This window comes from Vanessa atalanta, chromosome 1 (assembly GCF_905147765.1).
Source record: "Vanessa atalanta chromosome 1, ilVanAtal1.2, whole genome shotgun sequence".
NCBI lineage: Eukaryota > Metazoa > Arthropoda > Insecta > Lepidoptera > Nymphalidae > Vanessa > Vanessa atalanta.
This window is the reverse complement of record NC_061871.1, coordinates 7,359,018-7,380,524: the sequence shown is the minus strand read 5'-3', so window position 1 is coordinate 7,380,524 and position 21,507 is coordinate 7,359,018. Positions and strand designations below refer to the sequence as shown.

The following is a 21,507-nucleotide window of genomic DNA, read 5'->3' as shown; positions in this document are numbered from 1 at the left end:
TAGCTGTTGAAAGGTAACCTTAAATATGGGTGATTTTTTACAACTGAAACGACTCGACCCTTTAAGGTGAAATTTTGCTCTAGTTTATTAATTTTATTTTGTTTTAGGATATAGATACCTGAATATATAACATAGTTTTGTAAAATTACAATTCAAAAGTGCAAGTGCCTACTAGACTAAAGTATATTTTGATTTTGATTTTAAATGACTTTAATAAAAGTTTTTTTATTTTCGAAAGATATGTGAAATATATTTTTGTTAAGTTAACCTATGTCTATGTAATTATAAAGTATTTCAATAGATTTTCATTGTTCGTATTAGTAATACCTAAAAATTCTGATCAGGACCTTATTCTATACGATGCTAATCATAAGATATATGTATTCTTCCGTTGATAGTTAGACCATAATCGAATAAGAACCTATAGATAGGAAAACTTTTATTAAAAAATTGGAAGTATTTTATTGAAATTCATATTTTTGCAAATATGGCATAAGATTTGTAGGCAATGTAGTGCTTATGAATAATCAAGTACTCACTTAATCTTAAATATAATTGATATTTTACAGGTACACAACATAATAATAGTACCTATGTTTTTGATAATTAATACCAAGATGTGTCCTATGTGTCATTTTATACATATATAAGTAACCTCCATTACTTATTTCATACAAAAATTACTGTAAAGTTTTAAATATTATATGCAATATGCAATTCGTTTTTGGTTTTTGTTTTTTATAGGTACTTAGGTACCTAATTATTTTAGCTCAGATCAGAAAGAAAAGAAATACATATAATATTTCAGATGAATCGAATGTAATTGGGTAAGTCCTATATAGGAGACCAGATTTTCTATTATTATTATAATATATGTGTTTAAACAAACAATCTCTAGTTTTGTAATATGTGCTATAGATAATTTAATTTAATGTGAAATAAATTTCAATCTGATTAAAAATATAAATAGCTATCGTATAGGTATACATCTTAAAATTACTTGTTTGTTGGTATATAGTTGGTAGTAGAACATAGAGCAAAATGATAGTGTAGCGATATTGCGCGCGCACAACGAGGTCGGCCGTAGAAATAGTGGCGCGCGCGCATTATCGCCAATCACGCCTGTCTCCCCTCCGCAGGGCCGGCGGAGCACTGAAGGCGGCCAATGGCGCGCACGGGGCGGAGCTGGGCGAGCTCTCGGGCCTGCTTCACGCGGGCCTCGTGAAGCGCGAGCCCGAGGATCTCAGCCGCAAGGTGGTCGACGAGCCCGAGCCGCACGCGCTCAAGCCGCCGCGACACAAGGTGCGTCACACGTTCGCACGCCGCCGCCGCGCGCGCACGCACTCACACACTTTCCTTACCGGTTATTCATGTATAATTTATCGCAGTTAGCGTACGATGTGCCGAGCATCTCGCTCGAGTCAAAATAACCGCGCCCGCCCGCGCCCTAAAACGGCCGGCCAGCGCTGCCCGCCCTGTGCATGTAGTTTTAGGTGAACCATCGGACCACATAAACAGATCGGGATTTAATATACCTCTATCGTGACTGTGTTTTAAACGAACAAACCTAGTGTACGTGAAGCAGTGACTGTGTTGACGCGGTATGTACGCGTCGACTTTACGGAGCGGACAATTGTCGTGGGAGAACGCGTGTAACAGGCGCGTGTGTCCGCAGGTGGCGGTCGGCGAGCCTGGCGAAGCAGCATCGCCGTCTCCAGTACCGTCACGGGCCTCTTCAGCTGGCTCGCTTTTGCCTGACGCGGCAATGTATGCAGCGCAAATGTTTGCGCCTCCAGGCACGCCCAGTCCGACACCTTATGGGGACCAGTATCCACGGCAAACAGCATCTTTTGCTGGCGAGCCCTACTATCGAGAGTATTTTGTCGGCGATGGCTACCAACAAAGGGCTGCACCACCCTACAGTGACACTGAGTCGGCATCAGCATCGGCTTTCGGTGACCGATACTCAGCACCTCGGTACCATAGCAAGAGCGTGATCGCTGCCGCAGGCCTTACTGTGGATCTGCCATCACCGGACAGCGGCATCGGTGCAGATGCTGTCACACCTCGTGACCACACTACTGTCCAGCAGGTCGGTTCTACGAGAGACAAGGGCGCGGGCTGGCGGGCTTCTCACTCGATACTTACGCACATTTTACACTACACACTTGCTTTAAAGTATCTAATTTCACATTTGATTTATTCAGCCTTATTAGAACACCTCATTCATTACATGTATGTGAAAATATTCATTTCATATAAGAAATAAATAGGGACTTGTTATGAACATTGTTTTGTCGATTATTATACAATGTTTTATGAACTATCAGTAACATAAATCTAGGCTTCTGAACATGTATACCAACAGAGAACCTAAATCAGTTCGGGACTCATGTTTGATTTGCTTTTAAATTAAGCCAATACTATCACAGAAGCCCTCCCGCGCTCTTTATCTTTTAATTATCTAAATATGTTTTGTCTGTACTACTTCTGACTAGGGATGTGTATAATTTATTACAGAGTTTTAAGATAGTTTTATTATATTATTCATAATATATTAATAATAAAATTAAATGCAATGTACACTCATACTTTCATTATTAGATATGGATTAAACCAAAAATAAATATTGAGTAACGTTAAAACCTATATTTCAAACATTTACGTAAATAAAACTGATTTAATTTAAATTAAATAATTAGGGGTAACTAATAACAAGCAATTAAACTAGCATTTATATACCTAATTAGATTCGGTAAATTGCATTAATGTATCAAGTTCATAAAACTAATCTGCTAATGTGTACTAGGTCTCTATAACGATTATTTAGTAAAGTGTTTTAAAAGGAGATTGTACAATAATAAATGAACTTATCTTTATTAATTGCTATTACTTGGAAACAACGGTCGTGACGCAACGTCAGACGACATGACTAGGAACAGCTTGTGTTTTGTCTTAAAATTTATAAGTTAGAATAATTCAAATAACAAATTGACATGACTCCTACTGTATAATCAGTCTCAGAACTAAGTGCGTTTGAAGGACTTGTCATTCCTAGGTGTGGCGCTCACGAGCTGGCCACTGTGTCAATCTAATTATTTTATCTGTATTGTACTGCACACAAACATAGAAAATATCTAAGAGAACTGTGTAATTGGATAGCAACGGTCTTGTTAGAATATACCTATTATTATTATAAATCTAATCAAAACGTCTGTAAACTTTAAATTAAGCGTCTTTTATTAAATCTGCTAAAACAATTTACATATATTAAAGGCAATTTATAGTTTTATTTATGTTGTATAAAACTATAAAATTCTTATGACAACACTTTAGCAGGTATCACATTCATCAAAATAACAGTTCTAATACCTACATAATATGTTTTCCGCAACTTCGTTTACATTTAATCGTGAAATAAATAAGGTTTTCTTATTTCGTTATAATTTTTATTTCTATTCAGAATAAATGAATTTATATACGTATGATATGTACTTACTAATATTTTCGTTTTATAACATATGCAGACATGAAAAGTTTGTGCGAAAATGTGGCAAATTTAGGTATCGCCAACAATTTTGGAAAATCTATTTAAAATTAACATTAAAAAAAATCTAACAAGACGAAGTGATTAGAACGTTAATAGCTAATACACCAATCGCCAATTGCTAAATGAGTTACGTTACGGCCGCAACGAGTTATTGTACGAATAAATAAAAAAGATAGGCAAAACAATAAAACACAACTGCGTATCAGTTCATTCATTAAGATCTGTAAAACAAACGAACATATTCACATATACCGAACATCACAGGTGATTGAGCATTCATTGTAATCGCATAAGCGTAACTTTTTTGTGTTTATTTATTTTCTACATAATTAATTATACATACAAGAATTGATATTAAAGTTACGGACATAATACGTAATGATTAAAAATGTAACTTTGATCGTTTCGCTTCCTAAGTTTTTGCGGAACGTAGATATCTACATTAAAGAATACTGTAATATTTATGCTAAGTTCGAATACACGTGTAGCAGCGGTGACCTCGAACAATCAAAAGAACGACTTATTCTAAATGATCTACATTGATATGTATTAGTTAAGTAATTAAATTATTTTTACGTATATTTTTTATAAAACAAAATCTTGTTAAATAATGATTGATTATTACAAAATTATCAAAATTCAGTAGATATATACCTCTTACAAAACATCTTAAAAGTTAAATGAATAACAATTTGTCGGTATTAAAATTATTAATAATAATCTAACAAATAACGAAAATGGCTAAACTAAACTGTTTATTTGAATAATGATCGAATAATGAATGATCACCTGTTTTAATAAAATCAGTTTATTATAAATTCGTAACACAAATTTTTTATTATTATCTTGAGCTAAGTAGCTTTAGCACCAATCAAATATATAGTTCTTTCATGTTATAATTACTATATCCAGTAGGTATTATATATTACAGTTTCTAACATCTACATTAAAGGCTTAATAGTTAAATGTTGGCTTGGTAGTAGTATGTTTGTTATCTTTATGAGTATGTACATATAAAAATGAAACTATTATTAATAGTACATATTTGATATTTAGAGTCCGATTGTCAAAGTCCTTAATAAGTAATTATTTTCATCATCACACAAATAATTTATCTGAAAACGAAAACAATCTGTCTAGTAGAGTCCTCATTGAATTTCAAATTATTGTCTGACGTTTTGGTTCTTTTTTTCTTTGATTATCAACGAAGTTACCATTCAATTTTAATTTTATGTTAAATAATTTATAAGATATATATAGAAAACCAAAAGAATTTGCAATTTATAATTTCCTTTGTTATATGCGAATATGTTAAAGCTAATGTGTTAAATTCTGTATGTTAATTAGTTCATCGACGCTAAAATCCAAAATGAGCTCGTTCTTTTATAGATGATTTTATCTATTTGTGTATTATATTTTTCCAATTTTAATAATATTATTTATGTAAATAAGTAAAAAAATGAATAGAGATAAGATTTATATGTTTGTATAAGTTTGTATATTTGACTTTTTTGTGGTCCATACAGTCGTTCGAGTACACGGTAATCTGCCAGCAGCCCGGCGTGGGAGAAGACGGCCGTGGCACCCCCGCAGCGCACCACTCTCCCGCGCAACCGCCCCGCACGCGCCCCTGGCACGACTTCGGTCGGCAAAATGACGCTGACAAGATCCAAATCGCTAAGTTGTAAGTAATTTCTTTTAGTAATTATTGTTCTTATTAATGTAAATTATCATATCCTGTTATTCGACTAAAGGATACCAACCAGTCTAAATTAAGGATGGTCCACATTGATTATTAATAGTGGTAAAAATATTTTTCTCCTACTGTTGTAAAGTTAACTCTAATGGCTAGTGTAAATTGTAAAAATGATTTTATTACCGTATAACCTAACCTAACCTACCTACATGCGTGCCGCTAGTGTGAATAGATGGAAACAACAAACATCCCGTGAAACTATATTGACCTACCACTTCGCACTTCTCGAATTTGTGATAAAACGGCCCTTTCTCGAATCACCTGTAACATTCTAATCTACTAACTGTCAAACTACTATTAATGTTGAAAGAACGTAGCACACGCATTGTTGCAATTTAAAAATATTTTTAAATGCATTCAAGTAGATATGGAGTTTTAATGTACTATCAATTTCAATGATAATATGAGTACATTTTAGAGGTAAACGCAGGATCATTGTACGCACATCTCGTAACTTGTTTGATTATGCGAGGTGCTAAGTTAAGCTTCGTGATTGTTGAATGCAACAGAAAGTGTGTGTTAATTGTCAATTTCCTATTTTTTCGTAGTTAATTGCCTTGTAACAAGATAATTTTGTTAAAGTGAAATGTGATTTAGAGACCCTACAATACTTTGTTCGTTATTAACAGAAATCTGAATGAAAAAAATAACATTTGACGCAGGCTTAATTATTGAAAACTATTTACAACGTTCCGTATAGAGCTAGAAACGCTTTTCAAATTCCTTCTTCTGATTCATTTATATGTATACGTTTCACTTATTTACTTATACGACTTAATTAATTCTATAGGTACTTAGAAATCGTCATTCGCATCTATTAAATATAGTATAACTGCTTTATCAGTAGAAATTTTGTATAGTTTAAACACTTTTTATCTGGATGCCTGATTTCCTTCAAAACAATATGATATAATATTAATTTTATCTATATGACATTTTAATAACCACGTTACGCAAAGCTAATATAAAGTAGAAACTCCCGTAATATATAAGAAATATTACTAACTAGTGATTTACTCTACTACTGGAATCCAGTAATGAACCGTTTTGCACGCACCTTATTAGGTAACTATTGAATAATGAAAATTATTTTATTTCCACGCCGCCTCATGCTTGGAAGGCGTTATAAGAAATGTGAGTATCGTATTTAGACTAAATTACTTTAAGTTTACTTTACATTTATAGACAACATTGCTATTTATTGTTAGTGAAATATGTTATTAAGTGCATTATATCTCCGCAGACTTTTGTACGCTTTTTTCGATTATTTATTTTTGTTTTGTTTCGCTCCGGTAATTGCAAATTACTAATACATTTATGCATACCTATATATATATATACATCGACTTTTCATATAATTAAATCTAATTTTGTTATTATTACATCTAATACTCTTAAATAGTATATTAAGTATAATTGTTTTGCGACTTACGTAGTGAAAATTGTACATGCCGCACCATGGAGAAAAAATATTAAATGTCAGATGCCACGGTTCTAGTTTATTGCATTAGGTTTAAACAAGTCAATATTTGTCGAATAAAACAAATCTTAAACAAATGAGTAAAATTTGAACTTCCAAAATCGTTATTCGAATAGCTTGTACGTTGCGGCGGAAACAGTCGTCAACATGATAAGTGCATTAGCATTATTATCTCGATAATTACTTGCTTGCATTTGGCCTAAAAATTCGATCGTTTCTACGTCTTTTTTATGGTCTCGGGTTATATTAACTCGAAGTCAATTACTGGTTCTCGACTTTGTTTTGACGCGTTAGAATTTCTTCTCAAATGTTTGAACGAATACTTATCGAGGATAGTATCCGACGAATGTTCACTTGTTTATTGGATGCCCCCGATAGCCACTTTATTTACATGTTCAACACAGGATTGAACAGTTTACAACTTGTAACCTAATCAGCTAATGTATACATTTATGATTATCACTTCAGAGAGCTATATAACTATAGTAATGGGAAATCTACATCACTTATACTGTTTTTCGTATCCTTAGTTCAAATGTTTACATTAAACATCGTCGTATATCTAAACTATAAATGCAGATAATGTACATGTAGGTATCTAGTGGCCTTAATCTGTTAGGTAATTTGTATGTTTATCCATGACACATTCTAAGTGCAAAAGTTATACCTTGTAGAATTTAGTAGAATATCTGTTAGCACGTAATTTTAAAATTTGTTTCGGTTTTTATAGTGTTAATAAATAATTTTGTACTAAGTGGCCGTTTAGGAATACATTATAATTATGTTCCACCAAATAATAATAGTCTATACATAATAATATAATGTTAAAAAAAAATTATTTATTTTTGGAAAATTCTTTAAAAAAGATAAATTGCCTTTGTCTTACAATGAAAGAGTTTTTCGGTTACCACTAGCTATAAGTATACTTACAATTTTTTGTGTCGACTATAGCATTTGTTTTAACTTTATATATTTCAGTTGTATTTATAAATTATAAGACGTTCGTGGAACTCACGAGTAAAATATGTAAACAAAGAATGAGCCCTGACACGGTATATACAGGTAGCTGTTTTCGGCCGAGGAAACTGCTTGAAACGGAAATAAATACAATTTCATACAAAATATGTATCTATTTGAATATTAATATCAGAAAAAATTTCGAAGTCGAAGAGTTTGCTATTTCATAATCGTTGCTAATTTCTAATAATTAATCTCGTCAAGGTTTAACAGTTAATAAATACGTAACATATAAAATATTTTTATCAACGACGTTTTTTAACATTATATTAAATTAGCTATGTTATTGCAGCAAAATTCCTAAATAACTGATACGATGTTTAATTCATTGTTTCTGAATATATTATATATTGCTGTAAATAATGTACCGCGGAAAACACTGGTATGAGTCATTAAATAGAATGTTGATAGCAAATAATAGTACAGTGTCAAGTGTGACGATTGACGATGAGTGTCGGGCATCGCGCTGGTCGCAGTCGCCTGTCTATTCCCTGCTATTATATAATAGCACCTGAACGATCTCATTAACACCGCAACCGCATATCGTGATACATAGCTTTCTTAGAAATACTAATTTAAATAATACCAATTATCCAAATCATCGATATCTTTAAAAAATAATAATTAAAAACCTTTAATATTTATTTAATAAGTTTATGTATAGAAGGAGCGTTATAATACAAAATATCCAACACAAATATATTTTACTTTTACGGTCTTCTGACTATACAGAACGCTTCATCAGTCTTGGCATTCGTCTCAGGCGCACAATGGTCCTTCAATTTACATCAGCGATTGATACGATGGACATGCACGCACTTTTCTCCGTATATAGCGACATAACAATTTATTTTCTTTCAAATTACAATGTGGAGGCAAGACTACGCCTTTTTAAATTGATAAACTCATAGAAATCGCTAAGAACATTTTAATTTCGAAATTAGAATGGGAAACAATATCATTTTATTGATATGTTTTCTAAAACTTTTCAATCTATATTTAACAAATTGCTTTTTAAAAGTAAGCGTAGTTACAAAATATGTAAAGTTATAATAGGTTCATTAAATGTTATTAAAATAAGTAAAATAGACAAGACAAAGTAGATACTTTAAATAATTTATGACAATAGCCGACTATTAACATATACTCCCTTAACAAGGTGTTTGTAACACAAAGCGTCGTGGTCAGTAATAGTATTGTAAGTATAAAAGGGTCAGATTTATGCGCATCTAATTTGGCGGTGCAGCGCGGGCTCCGCGGGACGTCGTCGCTCGTTGCCAGCGAACTCTTATCGCGGCATGCGTTTTTATTGCAAGCACTTTGTTGTCGCTACGATCCGAAGCTTTTTGTGCACTCATCAATTTCCGCGCCTCACCGATTGATTTATTCATGAAAGGCCTTCGTCTTCACGCAGGAAGTGACTTTTTTCGGATGCTGCGCTGCTGAAATTTGTAATGAAGCTCATTCGAAAACAATGCGTAGTTTATTATTGAGTACGATCCGATCGTATATTCCCAGGTGATAAAATATCTGCTTGTTTCTTGCCAATATATTTTTTTTTTTTCTGTAAGAAATACATTTTATGTAATGAACTAAATACTCTCTTGATACTCAGCTTATCTTGAGGTTATCTATTGTTATTAACAATACGTTTTCAAATATGTATAATTAATTGGTCCATTTGTTTAGTACCTACATATCACGCAAAAGCAACAAATAGACAGCAGGACAGTCTATCGAATTTGGAAGTTTCAATATAAAGCTTGCCATAAAATTAAGGATAGCGATAATGTCGCTGTCTTTAAAATAAGTTTATAGAATACTTTATCGAAAATTTAACCATTTCGTAAGATTCTGCTACACTGTTAGCATCTAACTTTGGTAGATATAATTGTGCACTATCTAACAAAGCATATCAGAATTGTTGAAATGACAATACCAAGTCACGTCACAAATGGAAATTACTTTTGAAATAACTCGGAGAGAATCAGATAGGCGAGAACCGCTGCGGCCGATCCGTCAATGTCGGTTGCGTTTGCATTACACGGCCTTTATCTGCTGTGCTCACTTTAAATCGCTAACATCAGCAGGACTGTTTACCAAATTGTTTTCAATAAGCTTAAAGTAATGGTCCGACCGCAAGTCGACTATTGAACCGACCCTAACTCACTATTTACGTTTCACGTAGAGATTTATTGGTGGATTAAATATTCTGTTACAATTTATAGCTTTTTATCGAGTTATATAAGTAAACGACTCAAAGTAAAGGCGTGGTACAATGGAGTGCTTTGATAATGACGTTTGCTATTTCCTGGTCTGGGTGAATAGTGAGGGTGCGTGAATTTGTCCGGGCGTGGGCAGAGATCGGCGGCGACAAGGCAGAGAGGCGCGTGGAGTCGTGTCGCGATGTCGCAAGACTCACGAGCGTCGCCGTTAACGAGCCGCAGCACGCGATGCATGCAGTTAAATTAGCGGGGTTTTCCTTCCGTTGATCCCACGCGCAGGAAATCGCGAGAAAACGCAGTTTTTCATTGCGCACAACGAACTGGATCTCCACGCCTTTATGTAACGACGCTAGTGACAAGCTCTACCGGCTGTGCAATTAAGATTTCCACTTTTTGCGTACTTTTATTACTTTACTTCATGGAAACTTTATTGTCGAGAGCATGTATCTGTAGATAACATCAAAGAAGAAATCGCATTTTTTCCGAAATGTTTAAAAAGCAAGATTACCGTGCAGTTTATACGTCTCTACCAAATTTTTGCTGCAATGACTTTCTTATTCCACTGTTAGAAATCTGATATGACTACTAAAACTAAAAATAAAATTGCATTTTCTTTTTGTTTACGTACTCTGTAAGTGAGTATGATGTACATGATTTTTAGTTTAATGTTTGACATGTTCTGACAGGTTTTCTCCATATGGGTTCAAGTACCACCTGGAGACGGCGAGCAGCAGTTCGCAACGCCGTGAAGATGACCGTATTACTTACATCAATAAGGGCCAGTTTTATGGCATCACATTGGAATATGTCCATGATCCAGACAAACCACTTAAGAACCAAACCGTTAAGGTAAGTAAACAACCGGATGCATTTGTAATATTTACGTCTATGTGATTAATGTAATTTAACTCGAAGATTTATATACATATAGTGTGTAAGAATGCAAACATGCTTATTACCATAATCGTTATGTGGTATTTCATCTTAAAATTCGTGATTTATTAAGCAATGTGCATTAACTAAATGAATATCATATAAGTAGATACGCCCGAGGACTAGTGCAGTCCTCTGCTCAAGAGCAGTTTCTCTTCAGAACATACATTTGTCAAATTTATTTTAAAGTATTTTCTTAATTTTTTTAAATTCACTTACATTGATATATTTTCACTAACTAGTAGCATGATTAATGCAGGTTTATAAAAACATCCAACGAAATTAAAAAATAAAAGAGTTAGTGGATGTATAAAACCATATTATGGAAAAAATATTAATATGTAATTAACACAAGGGATTTGTAGATATTTGATTTAGCTGCAGCATGTAGCCAGTTAACGGTTAGTGACCGGATGTTTACTTCGCTCGGACCTTAGAAAGCTTAACCACGTACTTTAGAGGTATGAGCAATCGTAAAACACGCACACACGCATGTCGCATATGCATGTCTTGTAACGTCTCTATTTAATTTATGTTTAATACACAGTACGAATAAAATAGCCAAGATTATTGTAAGTGCGGATTGAAATCAATATGTATATTATATGTGCGATGGAGGATATATTTTAGTACGAATAATTTTAGTGTAGTTACATGCTCTCAGCAAGTTGCTGACCGCAGAATCCTCGTGTCAATTTCATTTCACACGGCTCCCGGTTAAGGTTTCTTATTTACCTTCGTAACATTCACTTTCATCGTGTTTTTTTTTTCTTACAATAATATAGATAGGATAATAATATACTTTGTCGTAACTTGATAGCCAGTTAAATGGAATTCGATAACATAATTAAATTTAGCACTATCGTTTGATTGAATTCAAAGTAATATAATTGGAGGAAATAAAATTATGGAATGTCAAATTAATGACACAATTTCACATCTTATAAATATACTTTAATCAGGAGAAGGATTTCGGTCTCATAGCACTATCTCGACTTCTAGCTAGAGAATGAATATATTAACATTTTTTTATTCGTACGTTATATCACGCGGTATTTTCTTTCTTGAGTTTGTTTTTATAGTAACAGTACAGTGATACATACAGTGCTGCTAGATATCAAATCTGAAATATCTTCGGTTAAGATCTACGTTTTCTATATAAAAAATATATCGCCGGGTTACAAATTTATGTCAAGATTAAAAATGACCAAATTATTTTTAATTTACGTCCAAGTTGCAATAATAATGAAGCTTATGAGACCGGTTACAATAGTGAAGCGTAAATCTAGCGTGATGGGAAACTTATTATCGTCCGCTGAGAAAACAATTACTTTAAGACAACAAAAGATAAATTATAAAAGATTGTTGGTCACACATTATTTAAAAAAAAAGTCGGAAATCCCCTTGCTTGATCACTTCCCGAGAAAATTACATAATAAATAAGTTTACGGTACAATTAAATTGCATTAATTTTATAGTTTGTTAATATATCTTGAAAAACCAGAAAGTCAAGCTTCGTCAATCAGGTTAATCCTGTTTCGATAATAACAAAAATAAATGTTATTGTTTAGAGATGGAAACTCCTAACTCACATCGATTTTGTTTCATAATTAAAAAAAAAAATTACAACAGTAACTATCTAGTTCCTATTAATCTATTAAAGTGACTAACATTTTCTTATTTACATTTCTCTGGTCTTACTCGCGGAGCTAACATGAAAACACGCCTTATCTCTTTTCAATGGGCTTAGATCGAAATAATCAGAAATACAATGCGACATACGTTTGAAGTTATTATTAAGGCAGTAAGTGGGCCGCGAGTCCGGCGCATTCAATACCACTCGGATAGATATAGAGCGCTTATCTCGCCGCAATCGAGTCCGCATTGTATAGCCGCGCCCGATAATTAAGACGACGCTTTTGACATTCGCCATATAGGAACACAATGACCGCCGCGGGAGCCCGGCCCGCTCCTCGGATAGTATCGCTCTCTTTAAACAATAACCTTACTGTATTATGATAAAATAATTTCAATGCGGCAAACATCGTGTTTCCTTAACGAGCTGTTTTGCAATTTTCAATGAGAGGAGAAAAACATCAACACATTCCTATGTATATTAGGTACGAGTATGAGAAGGCTTTATTATAAACTATAAGGATTTAATCTGACGTTTATGAATATATTACTAGCTATTAAAACAATCAAACGATCACATACTTAAAACAAGCGTTATTAAAAATAAATCAAAACTGTATTTGTAAAATGAATTATGAGACTTAAAAATGTTATTTATTAAAAAAAAGTTGAATAATCTTCACCAGACATGTCTATACGACCAATTATGATCATTTGTTATACAGCGTAGCTGACAGTTTAAAATTCACACGCGATGCAAATATGTTTTGCGTGCCGTAAATCGGTTGAGGATATGAGAAAATTTAGTAAAAAGAGAGATTTGGTGTGAGAGACGTGCGTGGCGCGACTGTAATTACGTATGGTACCGCCTTGTTTCGGCAGAACTTTGCATCTCGCGATATCATCAGCCGATTTCCGTCCACTCACAACCTGTACTGGAAATTTTGCACCTAATTAAGCACCATCTTGGTGTATGTATGTAGATATGTACATACACGTAGGACGCTCTAAATTCACGTAAAACGTTCGCACGCTATATCGACGTTATCAAATATTTGCATTTGAATCTTAAATGACAAATACATTATTAAGATGATCCTTTTGTATAGCTGAAAGGATGTCCTGTTAAGGGCTATGAATGAAAAAGAACGTTCTACAAAACATCAATCACAAAATATTGTAGCAATTAATCATCTACATTGAGTTCAGGTAACATTGGAGGGGTAGCAACGCATCTCGCACTGCTATTTCGTATTCTGTTAAGCTTATTCAAAATAAAATATCATAAACAAATACGGAGATTTTTTATTTGCATAAAAACAAGTTGTTTCTTAATTGTCGTCTATAAATAGAATTGTAAAAGTTGAGTCTAAAAAAGCATACAGCTTATATTTAAATTTACACTACACACATCTACTCATACGCATGCCACACTATATGAAGAAATACGGTACATTTACATGCGAGTTATTGATGTAATTTAAATACGAATGTCATTTCATACCTTATAAATACCTATTGCTAGTTTACTTAAAAGTTAATATCCGTTGACTTAACAATTTTCCCGGATTCGATAAATTTCTTGTTTTACATTGTAATGACAGATCATATGTAATATTAATTTTAAAACTACAAATATATTGTAATGTACCTATATTCCTATATATATCGTTGTAATTGTTATATTGTCAGGAACAAAGAAACGATTTCTTTGTAGACTTAATGTGTTAATCATTATACAATTCGCTTCTATTAAACCGTATCTTGAACGAATAAAGCGCACACTTATTCAGAACACTTTTTACTCTAGTTTTTATCGCCGTACTGACATCACTGTTGTTCACTTTCGTAGCAACGGAAACTCGAGTAACGAGACATGTTGTATTATTTATTTTTTTTGCAATATTTTACGATTTTAATGATTGCTCCGGTTAAACTTTTTAAGGTAATCGTTAATGATGCCTTTTACACTTAACATGCTACGCTTGATGAGGGATTATAACGGTCGGCATTCGTTCGGAGCGAGTAGACTCTACCGCCGCGTACTTTTCGACCGACATCGCGGACGCCGGCAAGTGAAGGGCTGTCATATGAGACAGATTGATTATTTCTCACAGGGTGCATTCACGTGGAAGGTTTTCGTATTCAGCTCAAAAGAAGTTTTATAAGTATAAAGGATTTAAAAAAATCGAACACAAAAATTAGCATACGCTCCGTTGATAGTTGGAAGACGCCAATCATGTTCGCAATCAATCACACGTTGAGATGTCTCAATTTAGCTGCACCCTCGTCCGCACCGCATCGCACTGCGACGCACCGCTCTCTTGGGCTTGTCGCAGAAAAACACTAATGATTATAAATTGCGAAATTATACAACGGAAAGTCTTTGCTAACGGCGTTTCTTTATTATCATTAAATATGAATTCTTCATAATTCAACCTTTTTTGTAATTATTTAGAATACTTTTTTTACATCCCTTAATCTAATATGATCAGTTTTAAACTACTAGTATAGTAATCACTAAAATGTATGTGATCACGGATTAAATTAATAAATGTTCCATAATTCTATAATTTATTACATAAAAGAATTAATGTATATTGATCATATAAGTAATTAACATACTAAATGTGACTTTAAAATTATTTCTATTGTTGCTTGTCATTTACATTGGCTTAGTATGAAATATATTATATAAGAAATTGCGGTCTCTACTCAGCTCGCATCTGGTTAATGTACTTTTTGCCTTTTTCTTTTCGGAGTAATTTAAATTAAGATAATGTCGCTTTTTATTTATAAAACTTATCGTACCTAAAGTTTTGGGAAAAAATATTTCCAAAATTAACTTCCGTTTTTTTGTTTACAATTTTCAATGGTTCATTTATATATATTTGTGGCGAGTTATGATATATGTAGATGCTTTAAGTTTATGTACATATACATATGTACACGCCGCGCCGCTCGACGAAGCGTGAATTTTCCACGTTCGATTTCAGGTTCGTAACGCCATACGATAACTATTACGCTTTCGAAATATTACGTATTATTCGGTAACATCAACGTAACAGCTGAAACGAATTATGAAACTATAATCACTCCTGTAATATATATTTACATTAAAGATCACTCACGCGCTTCATATTCATCATTTGAAAATTAAATTCATGCTCGTATTTAAATTAACTTTCACTTTGGTTTAATTCCATCAATGAGTGACAGCTAGCTGGACGCAAATGGCGTTACGTAATGCAATGTTCGTCATTGTTTCGATATTGAAACTGTCACAGTGCGCGCGTATTTAGCGTCAATCTTCGATAGCATCGGCGGCAGACAGCTAACTGTAATCAGCGACATTCGGCGATCTCGATGCTATTGTGCAACCCTAAGTAAATCTTATTCTAAGTTCATGGCGACGTGGTAGCTGTAATATGTATTAAAAATGTATGAAGAACTGTTCAAATACTTAGAAATAATATCATTTTTAAGTACAATGAATGTGGCCACTGCTATGTAATTGGTCTCTGCTGTAGGTGGTAGGTACGACTCTAAGCCGCATCTCGCTTCCACCGGGGCCCTGCACTTTACAATCTGACATTTCCTTTCGACATTAAAGCAGATTAGCGTTACAGCGTGACTTCGGATGTTAATCCGACGCTGGATGGATCGCAAGAATCACTCCATTTAATCGAGATTTAGTGTTCACTGACTGACACCGATAATGCTATTCAATTTTACTTAATAAGTGAAATTAAGATAATATTAACATAATATTAAGGTAGCCAAATACCAAAGTGAAAACAATAAATGAATAATAATCAAAATAATTATCAGTCACGTCATTGACATTACACGTAAATTATGCATATGAAGGAATCAATTAAACAATTACAGTCACATGTATATACTCTTAGTATCTACTATAAAAAAAGAATTTAAATTTATTTAATATATTTGTCTAATAAATATATAGAGAGACACGTCAATTAATGGCAAGCGGAAATTAAATCACTGAGTAAAACCGATATGTAATGACTCGCACACTTTGTCGTGTAACTTACAATTATAGATTACAAGTTAATTGACGAAATAGAATTATTTATGAGTAGAGAGTCTTCTTAATTAAATTGTTTCGTAGAATTATAATAATGTTATTAAAAAATGATATAGGGTATTGGATATGAAAATAAATACCGACACGTACACCGTAGGCAACTGCACAGCAGTTACACCCACAGTTCCGCTCAGAATTTATGTCGAAACCGACATTCACTGCAAAGAACATTCGCAGCAAATAACCTAGGCGTTAAAACAACTAGCACAAACAACTGGCTCACTTAACAAACAGACGTATCCGTATCAGATATAGCATATCGAGACGGCAGAGCATTACTTTAGCGCTATCGATAAAGCTCAACTGTAAGCGAAATAGTTTTACAACGCAGTAAACATAAATAATTCTCATAAAGTAGATAGAACTGATAGATGGGCGGACGGCGCTAACGAGGAAGCTTTGGTACAAAAAGCGATCACAAAGAAATCGCGATCAGCGACAATACTGTTTACATTACATCGTAACTTATTATTTAATGACTTACGCGTATATTGCGCATAAACGAGTTGATAAGCAGATGATGCGATACACAACTACGTTCCGCTACGATTGTTATTACGCTGTACAGATTCGAAGGTGCACGAATGCGTAACGCGATAGGTATGATTAAATTACAGATATAATTCGTGTATTTAATAGTTGTTACTTGAATATAAATAGATATTGTAATCTAACTTTTTGTTGTATCTCAAGTTAATAAACGTTATTATACTATTATGCACCGATGTTTTAAAGTTGGACGACTGATTTTAAGTATATTCCATTACATTGATATAAAAATGCTTAAAATGTAAAAACCTAATAATCTAATAAAATTTTCTATTCTTAGTATTAATTATATAATTTATGAAAAAATTCAGTTTTTGGTTTCGATTAGAGGACTTAAGAAATTTAAAATATGTATTAAACAATATTACTTGATCAACAAATTAACAATATTAATTATCTATCTTCAATAAAATAAAGGAGGAAAAAATTGTCAAATTGGAATTTCGAATGTGTAATAAGAATTGAAAGTCGTACGACAAATATGTGCAAAAGATCTCACCCAACTCTTATCTTATAATCGAAAAAACATCCATTAAATTATGTACTTATCATAATGTATGTATATATACCGGCGCCATTGCGATGAATTGTCAAAAATGTTTTATGGGATGGGAATTTAGCTTATATTTTATATTATACATACATACCTAGTTAACAACAAAAAAACGTTTTATATTCATGAATGCTAAAAGCAATTAATAATAATAAAAATATTTTTTTGCTACACATTAAATTGCTGGTAGTTTAGTTTCAAGGTTTGTAATAATATGTCATTAAAAATCTGAAAATCAAAGTCATTTCAAAGGTCTTGTAATAGTTCAAAAACAAGTCGGTTACGTTGCTAATATATGAAATGTTTGAATCAAATGCTTAATTATTTAAGTAGAGTGATGAAATGAATTCGGGTTGTCAGAGCGTAATGGGCGACACGGGCACGCGGTCGCTCGTGTGCGACACACGTACACGGCGCGGGCGCAAGAGAAAGCGTGCTTAATCAGATAACTCAGATTGTCAACCGAACTCGGGCTCCTGAAATCGGGTCGAATGTCGATATACTCGATTAATTAATTGACGGTCCGAAAACTTGGAAGTAACTGGTCCGAAAAGACAAAACTGTTGTGAAACACGTGAATTGCTTTTAATACAAAAAAATAACTCATAAAAGTTCGTTTCCATGTTAAAGTATTCCACGTTAAAGTATAATCATAAACTGTAATTCAACTCGGCAAAGTTCTTATCGCTTAGCAAAATATTGTTTTCGTACAAGACGAAATATCTGTAGAATAAACTTACTTATTTTATTTCAAGCATTTAGGCAGATTGACAAATGGGCGACCTGATAGGGAATTTACCATTTATTGACATTGCACTGTAAGAAACATTAAATCATCAATGAACCACCAACCTTGGGAACTAAGATATTATGCCCCTTGAAGTTATAGTGATTCACTCACCTTTCAAGCGGAACACAACAATTCTAAGTACTGCCATTTGGCGGTAGAATATGTGATCATTGAGTGGTACCTTGGGTAGCTACCACTACCTACCTAAGGCTTGCACAAAATCCTACCACCAAGTAAAGTTGTTTGGAATGGTTTAATAATTATATAATTAATATATTACATTATTTCAGAATTATTGTTAAAGTATAATTGCTTAATCCATGTTTATACATATATATATATATATATATAATTAATATATATACAATTACACATAGATTATTGGTTATAAAATAACCGTTGATCGAGTAGTATTATTTTTTAAGAATAAAAATAAGCTATTAAAATAGCATACAGGAATCCTGTAGGTGTACAAATATAGCATATAAGATTACCTTTTATGATAATTAAAAGAACATTTGTTTATTAAAAAAAAGTTATAACATTAAATTCATTCTCAAACATAAAGCAAAGTGGAATATTTTTTGTTTTTTCGTATGTATTGTTTTCGTTTTTACTCAATCGCCATAGGTCAAGATGTCTTTTGATAATTAAAATATTATCAGCTAATTATGACAAGCCATCAATAACTACTAAAGAAAAGAAAACTAATAAAGGACAATTGTATTTTAATGCGATGGTGACTTACCTATAATTGTTACCTAATTCAGACATTTAAGATTGTTGATTACAGCAATGTATCTCTGTCGCGCGACAATAGCTACATTGTTCATTATCAATCGCAACTTTAAAATAGACACTAAATTACGTAAAGCATTACCAGTTGGGCTCTAAATTAGTCGATAAGTGTTATGAATCATTTATTCGTGGTCGATATTTATATTATTATACAAATCTTAAATAACAGAATGAATAACGATGCCAAAACAAATAAACTCGATATTTATTACAAGCAATAAACCCAAATTTGAATGACATTTTGAATACGTTGGAACGAATTATATGCCTAGTCAAATCTCATTTACAGTTAAACATGCATTATGTATTTTCAAAAATACTTATGTCTCTTAGGAATTCTAATAAAGCAGTAAATATTTATATTTATTAATATCGATATGATGTGCTCATGTAGAGGCGGAGTATACCGTTATAATTTTATACGTGGAGTATCTATTAGTATGCGCGGTTCCGTTGAGTTTACGCAGCGCCCGATCTACGGAGAAAGCCCGTGTCCCCCTTATTGAAACGCAGAGCTATTCGCCGGCGCAAATTACTCATAAATTCATCTATCTACAATAAAACATTGTGTTTATTACCCGTGGCTAACACTGTAACCATGTATCCTTGCGTAATTTAATTGCGGTCCTAGGTAATAGTCAATTTCTACGCCAGTTCTGAATATTTCCATATCTGATTTGTTAGTGGTGTATATAAGTATACGATAATGCAATAAAAAAATCAGTAACGGGGTACTGATTATTTTATAAGGACTATTGGTTCATACGTAAATCCACTCGGCATAGAGGTGCAGGGCGCGGCCGACCGTCGCCGAACAACGTACCGATCCATCAATCAAAAGCGACGATCGGAGGTGCTTTCTCGTCGTTAGCCCTATATGGCCAGCCTGGCACCACGCCTGGCGTAAGCCATTTCTTTTTCACTTTATTTTCTAACCTGTCTATAGAAATCGCTTTAACAGCATATTTCACCTACCGTCTAAATGGAAATAATATTCAAAGTTCATGTCATATTAAAATAATTCAATTAACGTAACCTTGCAGTAATGTAATTACCAAATGATGACATTCGCGTAATTAAAAATATATACCATACTACAAATGTTATAGATAATTAGTTATGTATGAATATATCCATGTATATTTATTTTAACTTTTGTTGTAGAGCGTCGTAATGCTTATGTTCCGAGAAGAAAAATCACCTGAAGATGAAATCAAAGCATGGCAGTTTTGGCATGGCAGACAACATTCAGTCAAGCAGAGGATACTAGATGCCGGTAAGTTTAAACTTAGTAGATATTACAACAGTATTATTGCGTGAGATTCAATAATTAAAATAAGTTTATGTAAAGAAGTTTAATTGGAAAACAATGAGTCGTGTGCGAGTAAAATGTTAAGACGGTAGCTAATACAAGGGCTCAAATTACTATAAAAACATAGTTAGTCGTGCTCGAGGCAACATAGAAACATGTAGAAGAGGTTGCGTGCGGTGGCGTCGGCTGCCCGGGCGGCGGCACTTGCTCGCCACGCAGGACCTAATTACCGTGCTGCGAGGCAGATAGCCGCGGAGACGCAAATGCACAACGCTACCCACCATTATATGTCGTTAGGCCATTTGCATAAATAACGCACAACGAGTGGATCTTCCACACCCCACAACGATCTATTAATTCTCACGTCTAAAAATAAAACCAGTGGCGCCGCATTTGGTATCGAATAACATCGTCTCTATTACTTACTCTCTAGCGTAGCATTCACATAATGACAACATTTCATAATAACTAATTAAAAATCTTACATTGCGTTCCCATTTCCCGGTAGAGTGGTTCAGTAAAACGATATTTAATATAGATAGCCGACTTTATGAACTCGAGAAAAGAGTAACAAACAGGAAATCGTAAGAAATCACAGTTCTAGTAATGATGTTAAAGCATCCATTGAATTTGTCGACACAAATTTAAAATATATAACGAGCATTTTAAAGCCGTCAGTCGGCAACAGATCGCATGATATCTGCTGAGTTGTCTAAAATGAAGAGTCAAGATATAAGCAAGGGTACGATATAGACGCGCGCGGACGTAATTACCGCGATGATATCGAGGAGCGCGTTC

At 33.5% G+C, this 21,507-nt stretch overlaps 1 protein-coding gene across 5 annotated transcripts in view; it reads left to right on the top strand.

Annotated features, from left to right (window-relative positions):
- The window catches only part of LOC125065481 (protein grainyhead), a 93,835-nt gene that overhangs the window by 62,447 nt on the left and 9,881 nt on the right, over nt 1-21,507 (top strand). For 4 of the 5 annotated variants that reach the window (XM_047673478.1, XM_047673223.1, XM_047673152.1 and 1 more), the window contains exons 4-8: nt 1,140-1,302; nt 1,676-2,092; nt 5,077-5,234; nt 10,715-10,877; nt 20,562-20,673. In XM_047673478.1, the coding sequence (XP_047529434.1) occupies nt 1,140-1,302; nt 1,676-2,092; nt 5,077-5,234; nt 10,715-10,877; nt 20,562-20,673 (1,013 nt within the window). The remainder of the gene's footprint in view (nt 1-1,139; nt 1,303-1,675; nt 2,093-5,076; nt 5,235-10,714; nt 10,878-20,561; nt 20,674-21,507) is intronic. The other variant, XM_047673396.1, reaches the window with a different exon arrangement.